At 36.3% G+C, this 11,045-nt stretch overlaps 1 protein-coding gene across 1 annotated transcript in view; it reads left to right on the plus strand.

The window, feature by feature from the left end:
- The first annotated feature begins 568 nt into the window (after positions 1-568).
- LOC106457523 (failed axon connections-like) overlaps positions 569-11,045 on the plus strand; it is a 12,834-nt gene continuing 2,357 nt past the window's right edge. The window contains exons 1-3 of the mRNA XM_013916951.2: positions 569-997; positions 5,806-6,008; positions 10,089-10,221. Coding sequence (XP_013772405.1) covers positions 725-997; positions 5,806-6,008; positions 10,089-10,221 — 609 coding nt within the window. The 5' untranslated portion in view covers positions 569-724. The remainder of the gene's footprint in view (positions 998-5,805; positions 6,009-10,088; positions 10,222-11,045) is intronic.

The raw sequence follows: 11,045 nt of genomic DNA on the forward strand, positions 1-11,045 counted from the left end.
CATTTGGTCCTACACACACTCGCAAACAGTTACATATAATTATCTCTCTACATTTGATCGTACACACTCGCAAACAGTTACATATAATTATCTCTCTACATTTGATCGTACACACTCGCAAACAGTTACATATAATTATCTCTACATTTGATCGTACACACTCACAAACAGTTCCATATAATTATTTCTCTTCATACCTCTTTAGTTCCATACCTAAACGTCACATTTTCACTAGAAATAATTAACAGTCGCGTATTTTATTTGTCTTCGTCGTTTGGTCGTTGTGCACAACCTGGGAGGGTAAGGTTCACTCGAACCTCTAATTTATCTAGGTCTTGTCGTCGATCTTTATCGGAGTTTAGGTCTTGTAGACTTGGGAGTGTCAGGTGCATTTGACCTTTTATTCTCTTTTTTTTATTTTATCTAGGTCTTTCCACCCCTACTGTCAGAATTTAAATCCCCCGGTAGCTCATTCCCTATTCGTTACATTACTCTTTTAGTGCATGCGTACTAACCTAAATTTAACGCTTTTAGCCAATGAGAATAAAGCTCCACCTGCACGTCGTCTCGCGCCCACGAAGTTCACTGGTGTGACAAGGAAGACTCCGAAAGAGCAAGCTGCGGGTGTGTTGAGCAGAAGGAAGATCGCGAGCGACGAGAACTGATCCATCATCGCTCCTGTCGCCATTTTGAAGTAGATATTTACCTCTTGACAGCCGACGCCATGACAAGTACAGAAACTACCGCAGAAAACGCTACTATCGAGACCACGACAAATACTGCCCCATCGGATAACGCTGATAATACCGAAACTAAGGGCGAAAATACCAGCAAGACTACGACACAAACCAGAAAACAAACACCCGTGCACAAAACCGACTTTGAGAAGGATGTCGTTTACTTGTATCAGTTCGTACGGTGTCCAGTTGTTCCTTCTGTTTCACCGTTCTGCCTGAAAGTTGAGACGTGGTTACGAATGACAGGATTGAAGTACGAGGTGAGAGACGTTTGCTTTCTTTTTAAATTTGGAATCGCCCGATTTTAGTAAAAAAGGCTTTATAGGTTACAAATTAATTTCAATTACAAACTACAACGTATTGTCGTGAGGGTTATGTTTTTCATCAAATTTGTACAATTAGAAGGTGATAATAACGTATTGTACAAGTTTTTGTTTCTTCGTTTTAATTTATCTAGAAACGTTAAATAAGAAAGAAGAAGCAGATTTTGATAGTATTAGTATCAGTAACTACTGAATTGTTGTATCGTTAAGCCGATCTATCACGATGGTGATTGCAGGATGTCGCATAATGCGGACTCCAAAACAAATTCCAGATCCACTCCATCTTTTCTCATGCCACTAAACAAGAGCAGCTTTTTTGTTTAACGAAATTAAGCGTCTTGTAATGTATTTGAAGAAACCGGTGTTGTAAAGCAAGTTGGGTGATTTTACCAGCTGTCGTTTGACAATTCGCGGGCGCGCGCGCACACATATAACATGTCACTTTTGAGATAAGGCAGAACTGACGAGGCAACTCTGACAATAAGCTGGATTTTGGAACTTGATAGTTCTGTCTGCCGTCTCTATGCTGAGACTTTCGTGTCTCGAGCCCGAAACGTTGTCCCAGTACAAAGAAAAAAGGACCGGAAATGTCCATCAAAAAATCCAATAAATATGAAAATACTTCTTATACTTGATGTCTTGGGTATTGTAAGTAACATGTCATTTTAATTGTTGTTGAAGCGTAACTTTAAATGTTATGACGAAACAAATGAATAATCTCCCCTCCACCCGATCTAAAGTTTGAAACGTTAATAAATAATGATATTAATATCCTTAACTTAAGTTCCGAATTTCGTACAAAGCGTATACGATATATTTCCTAATAACCTTAATGCACAACGAAGAAAATTTCAATAATTAAAAAAAAAAAAGGCACATAAAACCATCCACGTTATAATCGCAAAAACAAGTATTTCACCAATTTTTTTTCGTTTTAATAATTGGTAAATTACTGTTTGTCTAATATTAGTAGTTGACTCAAAAAGCGTCATAACATAAACCCGGGTATTTGTTTCATTTGGTCTTTACTCGTGCTTTTATTGGTGTGATGTGAATGTTTGTTTCATACTGTATGTTGTAACTTGGTAATCATTGATAATTTGATGTATCTGCTCTTTCCATGCTGAAGTTACACCTCTGAAATAACTACAAACCAGTGGCTAAATATAGTAGTCTTAGCAGTCAGTGTAATACACCTGCATATTTTCTTTGCCTCGAGAGGGCTAAGAATCCTAACAACTTTTTTTTTTTATCGCCTTGCGTATTTCAATTGCTTTTCGACCTTGAAGACGTCCTGCTGCCTCAAGATATACTCCCAGTAATTGATGAAAAAATAAAGTGAACCGGTTTCCACTCCACGTCTCTACTATAGGCCATCGTGTGATTCACATACATCCGAAGACTAGTTTCAACAAATGGACAGATATAAATTTAAATGGAGATATCTATTTTCAATAAACGTTTCTCTCTCTGGAGAGGAACAGTTCTGTAGTTAAAAGCGTTACTTCAACAACAAGACTGGGGGGAGGGGGGGACTGCAATGGCGTGTATTTTTTCCTGCCTTATTATTAGCGATGTAATGTATTAATTACTAAACAAAAAGTAAAGTGGGAGTAACTAAGTTTGTTTTTTTTTAATTAATTTGACAATTAAACAGAAAATGGTTGTAATTAACAACCTTACTCCGGTTCTTCTTCTATCCCTTTTAATTCAATGTTTTGCCAGTAAGTGTTTGAGGAATATAGTTGCTAAGATATGAAATGACGTTGACACAAAAATCAAGTTGAAATTTAAACACTCGCATTATGCATACCCCTTACCACTATTTGTGGATGTTTGTTTGTTCTGAAGGAGTCGCCTTTCTTTAATACATCTAAGTATGATTTGTATTATTCGGCTTATGGCTAGTACCTGTTCGGCCAATAAATAGGTGATTAGAGACGGCTTGAATGGGTAATGAAGAAAAACTTAAATATAAGTTTAACATAACAGCAAATGTACAACGTTTCGACAGGGTTTTGTCATCATCAGAGTGGGTTCCTCGTCATCGAAATACATGATTAATTCTTAGCCAATAGAATCCCCATGATTAGTTCTTAGCCAATAAAATCCCATTGGGAACTCGCACTTTTTCAAATCTTTGCGTATACTCATTTCCGTTAATTCATAGAAGTACATCTATTTACATTTGAACGTGTACTTAAAAGTGCCAATGTTAACGTCACTTCAAGACACGGTGTGGTTTGTGTTCGTAGCTTAAAATTGTCCGTTTCGAGCTTTTTAAAACACGTTTCTTGAACACGAATACAACGTCTTGAATTTACAAGCAACAAACTGAAAAGTGATACTGCTATTGGCGTGAATCTATATCAGACGTATTTTTTTTTATTTTTTTTGTGGCTAAAACTAGTCATTACGTATTTCTTGTGGCTATAATCATTAAATTTTACAGGAAATTGAAGAGGCAGCAACAACTAAGTCAATATGAATCGTAAAACAATTGCTGTTTGTTACGTCATTTCCTGGGAGTGGTCATTAAGCCTCGTGTATAGGAATCCTTGCAACATGCTCACATCATAGAAGTTAACTGGAAGTACTGGTTTTGTGAATAGATTTTTAAAAACAAATTATAGTACAGATGTCGCTGTTACTTCGTAAATAATAAATTGTGAATGTTTTGGTTTCTTTTTACATACGTAAACAAGAGTAACAAGCATCAACTCTTTTATGAGAATATATACCACTTTGATTAGTTTGGATACGTGTGGGATGAATAACTTGTTTTCTTGTTATTATTACGATCACTTGCATAGCTTAACCAGAGCCCATTTAAATCTTTTTTTTTTAAATTAAACGTCTACTTAATTTTGGGAAAAGTGTAATGACACATAAACTGTGTTGGTGTACAATTTCTTGACGTTTTACTGCTGAAATTTGAACGAAACTGGCACTTCCAGTCCGTCTTGATTCCCTGTTCAAATCTTGCATTATTTAAATTTCAAGTGCCTCTTATATAATACTAGCTGGAGTACCCATTCGACGCACGTGAAGACATTGGGGTCGGATCCGAACATCAAACTCTTATGTCACTTCTCGAAGGGCCCCAAGGATATGTATGTCATGTTTAGTGATAATCGGCCCAGCGGTTCGTCGGTCATAAACGGACACGCACTGACTTGTTTTATCGTCTTTTTTTTTTTTTGCATCGTGAAATTTGTGAAGTTTAATCTTTTCTTAAATGATAAAAAGTCATACCTCTCTCCCTCCACTTAAATTTAGCTTACCTCACTGTTATTTGAAGATTAAACTTCACATTTTATTGCACGTGTCATGTGTTGGGAAAAGAAGAATTTTTTATATTTAAAACTTAACGCTTGATTGCGAGATCTATTGTCTGTCTTGTTAGTGCTAGAACTTTGACAAAAGTTCTTGTAGTTGCCTTTCCTGATTGACGGCTTGTGAAATGTAACTATCGGACTCTTAGTACCGACCATTTGTATATGAAGCGCATTAAGTACGAATGTTTATGGTGTGGTGTGATATAAGCATTTTATTTTTTGGTAAACGTGATGTTTTAAAGGAGCTAGCACAATCAACATGTCGGCCAGTCACTTCTCAGTGACTGCTAAAAAGTTGTTTGGTCAAAAGTACGAGTATCTTTCAAATTCATTAACTCGTCTATTCCTAAACGTAATTTTGAATAATTTTCTCATCCCAATATAATAATAATAACTGTTAGCATTTGTAATGTTGCCTGTTGAATATTGTATGTGGAACATCAAGTTCAATGTCTAGTCGTATGAGGTAATTATTAACCCAACTTCCTTTAGGGTGCTTTTACTTCTACGCTCCATACTTTAAGCTTGAGTCACTAACACCCCGGGGATGTAAAGACGGACAAGTGGGGAAACTCGTAGGACACGTGCACTTGGCTGACTCGAAGTTAAGAATGAATGTCTCGTTCTTAGTCTACTTACAGTTAACATAAAATATGGTTCCCGTAAAACTTTCCTAGTACTACGTGCGAAACGGCGGCTGTTACGTGAATAAATATTAGTAACTTTTAATTTTTTTTTTAAATCTTTTAGTATGTCCACCTAGCGTCATTAGATGGCAAACTTTGATTGAAAGTTGAAATTATTTACTATTAATTAAAGAAAAGCATTAAATAAACCGTTCGTAATTACTGATTGAAGGAAATCATTAAGGAATTTATTTGGTGCTGCGTGCTTGTTTTTTAACTTGTAAATATGTTTTTTTTAAATCTTTCAGTAGGTCCACCTAGCGTCATTAGGTGGCAAACTTTGATTCAAAGTTGAAATTATTTACTATTAATTAAAGAAAAGCATTAAATAAACCGTTCGTAATTACTGATTGAAGGAAATCATTAAGGAATTTATTTGGTGCTGTGTGCTTGTTTTTTTAACTTGTGTAAAATTAAAAAAAACGTTCACGCTCTGTATGAGCACTTATCTGTTCAGTTGATCAAAATTAACCTTTATAGTTCAGCTCATTTTAAAATAATCTAAAGGCCACAAATAAATTTGCGGGGCAGATGTGTGTTTTGGAAGTTTGCTAATACTTTTCTTCCTGTCTTGATTTTGGACGTACGTTTCAATATATATTGTATTTTCCTAAGAAGTGAACTTATTTACTAATAAATTTTAACTCTCTATTAAAAGTCCAATTTTCTTTAGTTTTGTGTTTAAAATTATTCATTAAAGTGAGAAAAAAATATATTTCAGAATGTGGACCACCGTCTAAAATACAAGTCCAAAAAGGGACAGCTTCCTTTTGTGGAACTAAACGGTACCGAAATAGCAGATTCTGACATCATCATCGGCGAACTAACTAAGAAGTTTGAGAAAGATCTGGATGCAGATCTTAGTGTAGACCAGAAGAACATCAGTCATGCTTTCAACTCGATGCTCAACAACCACACCTCCTGGTAAATTTGACACTTTTTTTTTTAACTTTGTCTCGCTTAGAAAGAGTGACTTTTTTTTTGATAGCGTGGGAACACCGGTACAATAGATTCCCACCAAAGTCGTTCAGTTATATGACGCTATGGGGGGCCGTGGGGGCGTTATAATGTGCCGGTCAATCCCACTATTCGTTGGTAAAAGAGTAGCCCAAGAGTTGGCGGTGGGTGGTGACGACTAGCTGCTTTCCCTCTAGTCTTATACTGCTAAATTATGGACGGCTAGCGCAGATAGTCCTCGTGTAGCTTTGCGCGAAATTGAAAACAAACAAACAGTTATATAATGCTATATGGTTCGTCATTTGGCAGTTGTCACTCTCAATCGCAGAGGTTAAAGTATTGTATGTAAATACATTTTATCTCGAGAGCCATTGAATAAATGGCAGCCGACCAATCATAGCAGGCTATTGCAATGTGATTAAGTGTATCGTTAGCAAAATGTGAAACTGGTTTTAAACCAATGGTACAATTGCTTGGACACTTGAATAAAGCAGATTGTTGTTTAATAACAGATGCAGACGAACGTTATTTGCTGCAGTCCTAGAATACCTGCTCCGAGTTGTCCTGCAAGCTAGACTTTCAATGAAGCTCTTCCGTTAGTAGGAAGGCAAAAATGTAGAGGTGTCCAATGGTTTAATGTCACGTAGAGAAATATTCTTTACCCTTCAACAAGATAACGGGATTATACTTGTTTGAAGTGAAACTGGAACCACATTCAACTCCATTTGTCATACAGTAACGTGATGCATATATGGTGGTGGAAGGAATAAGCGGAATGATGCAAATAAGGCCAACGTAGAGATCTTTTCCTACTAATCTTTGTGCTCACAGTTAGCCCTAACTACTAAAGATGTTCTGAAAATCACTTTTTTTTTTCAGAAGAGTGGTCAAGGATATCTTGGAGACCATATTAACACTTTGCCAGGCTGCCCTTTGTGTTTGTGGTGACCTTACTCCATATTAAATCGAAATGTCGTGAACTGTAAAGCCATCTCTACCAAATGCCCCTTTACAAGCGTAAGCTGAATGTCCAGTCATTTGAATTATGCAAATAAAATAAAAATGCGTGTTTAGATTTTTCTGCTGTATTAAGGTAGCCATCGGAGTCTTTATTTCTAGAAAACTCCAATGTGAACGCAGCCTAGAACAGTCTTGGTTCATTTTATAATTTAGTTTAATTTTAACAACTTGCTCAGGTCAGAGTCATTAATAGTAGTTGTTCTGTGAGGGGGGGGGGGGGTGCAAACTATTTTGTTACATATCTAGACCCTAGCAACAAACTTTTAAGCAGTAAAAATTGTCAGTATCGGGCCATATATGACTGTGACAGTAATTACTATAACTTCATAATCTTATTATTGCTAACCTTGGAGAATACGTAATGACCACCTCTTTGCTGGAAAACGTTAGTGTTAGTTCTGGGAACTAAAGGTTTTTATATTTTGTTTGTAAACGTTTCGTATCATGTTTTGCTTGCTTTAGGTTGAAGGGGGGGGGGGGATTTCCTCGTGAAGTTAACTAAGTAAATGTGTATCCACATTTCCGTTATGTTGGCTGTTTCATATTAATTACAGAACGAACCCCTGAAATTTAACATATCTATTTCTCCATCTGCTTCTTAGTTAGAGAAGATCTAAGAAACGGATCTTACTTAACCTTCTACTTGCACGTGCCAAGAAAGCTAATCGATATCGGATAAAGGTTGACTGGGAACTACCATTCACGTTTTGGAGGGTGGGCTGGTCTAGATGACTTCGGGTGGAGGGATTAGGGTGGAAAATACTTACTCTTGAAGATTCTTAACAAAAAAAAAAAAAAAAACTGTTAAGTATTTTATTCAATGATGAAGTGTTTCATAAGTTTTTCTTCTTAGTGGTACGTCTGTGTAAAAAAAAATAAATGCTTTATCTTCCATGTTTAAATTTCCTTAAAATGCGCGAGTTTTTAAGTACGTTCCATTTATACATCTTTTTTTCAAAGTATCGTGGTATCTACCATCTGGATGCTTGTATAACTTTCTCAGTGGATCAACTCTGTCTTCCTCAAACTATTTTGCCAAATGATTGCGAGATAGTTAAGTCTAACTAACGTTTAACTAGTATCTGGAAGGTTATAATAATGCACCAAACTGAGGTATTTTGTTTTAGTAAACCTCTGCTATTAAGACATTTGCTTAATGAGCAATAAATAGAAACATGATAAGTCTGGAATAGCGAATTTTTAATGTTTTACAAAGTAAGTACAACATTGTTTTTTCTCTCTCTCTCTCTCACTAGGGCAAAGTTATTAATATTGACAAGGAGCCCAGTTTTCCACAAGTCCTCCACCCTCCCTCCATTCTCGGTGTAGAAATGCTTTAGTTTAATCTGTTAACACAATGATTTATTCGGGCAATGTTGACTCCAGAAAGTGCGAGGCCCCGAGTAGCAGGGTGATCAGATCACACGATCCACGAGTGCGTTGCGCAGTAATAGGGAAAGGGAGGGGGGGGGACACCCCATTAAAAAAATAATTATCGTAATTTTTCTTACTTTTGCAAGCGAGAGAAAATAAATAAACACGTTTTTAAAGTTAAACGCTATTTTTAAGTTGGCTCTACGAGGGACCAGAGTAATCTCATGTTTTGTTTGTACGTAAGACGAGCACTGCGTTTAGGGTTCGGGGCAATAACGACAAAATGTCAAGATAGAAACGTAATTACAAGTAAAGTTGGAGGGAGGTTTCTCGGGTCATCAGTCATGACCCATCAACTTGTGGGATACAAACTCACTGATAATTGCAACGTTTATTTATCTACAAGTATTTAGATATAATTTATACAACGTTTTATCACTGCCACATTTTGGTAATTCCCACAAACTTTTTTTCAGGGATAAACGCTAAGAAGATATTCATTTTTTTTTTAGCTTATTGAAAAACTTGAACATTGCATCACTGTCGTTTCATTTATGCTTTCCTTAAGTTTGTTGTGGGATTGGAACGTGGGTCAGGAATATGAGCGGTTACTCAGACTAACGCCAATGCGATTAACTTACAAAACTGGTGTAAATTAAACTAGCAGGGATCCAACATGTAGATTTTCCGATTGCAACATTTAAATAAATTTATTTTAGTGAACCTTGTAGCCTGTTAATTACGTATCGTCTGCATATCCAAAGTGACCCTCGGGAATATACTAGTCCGTTCCGGTGGACTATACTAGTCCGTTCCGGTGGACTATCCACCTGCTATTATCGAACACGAAGCAAAAAGAAAAAAAAACATCTGTTATTACCGAACACGAAGTAAAATGAAAAAAAAAGCATCTGCTGTTATCGAACACGAAGTAAAATGAAAAAAAAGCATCTGCTGTTATCGAACACGAAGTAAAATGAAAAAAAGCATCTGCTATTATCGAACACGAAGTAAAATAAGAAAAAAAAGCATCTGCTATTATCGAACACGAAGCAAAAAAAAGACCCATCTGCTATTATCGAACACGAAGCAAAAAAAAGACCCATCTGCTATTATCGAACACGAAGCAAAAAAAAAGACCCATCTGCTATTATCGAACACGAAGCAAAAAAAAAGACCCATCTGCTATTATCGAACACGAAGCAAAAAAAAAGCCCATCTCTATTATCGAACACGAAGCAAAAAGAAAATAAGCATCTACTATTATCGAACACGAAGTAAAAAGAAAATAAGCATCTACTATTATCGAACACGAAGTAAAAAAAAAAGGAAAAAAACCCGATGAGAAACTGTTAATACATCTGAGATATAATGGAAATAAACATGATCTGAAATAACGATAATCTGATCCAAAAACTTTGTGTGTGCGAGGGGGAGGGGTGGGAGATTTTTCTTAACGTTTTCAATACAAACTAGAATCTATATAGAAAAAAATAACATTTTGATTAATACAAGTTAATATGTTAATATATTTTATGATAAATGTAAATAATTTAAACTCGCATGTTTTTAACAATATTAACTACTTACTATTACCACTCCATTCTTTATCATAACTATTTTTTGCGTACACTGTTAACTTCGTATTTTTAGGGTGATGCGTTGGTGGCGTTACACTCATCCCAGTCAGTTTCTAAAGACTGCTCAACTGGATGTGAAGCAAGTTTTAAATTCAAAACTACCAAAAGGCGTTTTACAGTTTTTCTTCAAAATGGGCTTCAAAAGCGTAAGTACCACATTTTAGTTCCATATCCTTAGAGTGGGTAGTTTTCAATGGTATTTGTGTAAAAAAAAAAAAAACATTCCCCCAAAGAGTAAGGGGGTTTTAAAGCAACCATTTCAAGTTTATTCTGTCGCCAGTAGATCGGTTTTTAACCCTTTTTTTATATAAAGTCACGATAAGAATAAAATACTTGGCAAAGCGAGTATATACTGAGTGGTTACAAGTAAATAGACACCTAATTTTTCATCATTTAACTGATTTATGCTAACTAATTTGTGTTCACAGAGCACTATATAAATGAAAATGGTCCGCACATTAATTATCTTTTGCTACAACATGCTTAGAACTCAAGGTTCTCTCGAATTGTCAGATTTTGTTAGAGGAAGGATAGTTGGTCAAGCAGATGGTGGAATAAGTCAGCGGCAAATTTCGCAGAATTTGGGAATTCCGCTTTCGACAGTCAACACAATCATCGTGCAGTTTAGGAAACACGGCAAGGAAACAACTGAGCAGCGTCCGGGTCCATCGGAGAGGACAAAAAGGGCTGTCAAGAGGAGCATCGAAATGGATCCCAGATTAACGACTGCAGAAGTGGCCAAAGTTGGTGGGATGAGCCCGAAATATGTTCAACGGATTCTCCACAGATTGTATTATCGTTGCAGATCAGCTAGACGGAAGCCCTTGTTAAGACCTGCCAACATAGTCAGACGAAAGAAGTGAGCAAGTGATATGATGACCAAGCCTCTGGACTTTTGAAACACCGTATTGTTCTCGGATGAATCAAGATTCGCTCAGTTTTCGGACAGAGGAAGGATATGGGTCTGGAG

The sequence above is a fragment of the Limulus polyphemus genome, unplaced genomic scaffold, assembly GCF_000517525.1.
Source record: "Limulus polyphemus unplaced genomic scaffold, Limulus_polyphemus-2.1.2 Scaffold341, whole genome shotgun sequence".
Classification (NCBI taxonomy): domain Eukaryota; kingdom Metazoa; phylum Arthropoda; class Merostomata; order Xiphosura; family Limulidae; genus Limulus; species Limulus polyphemus.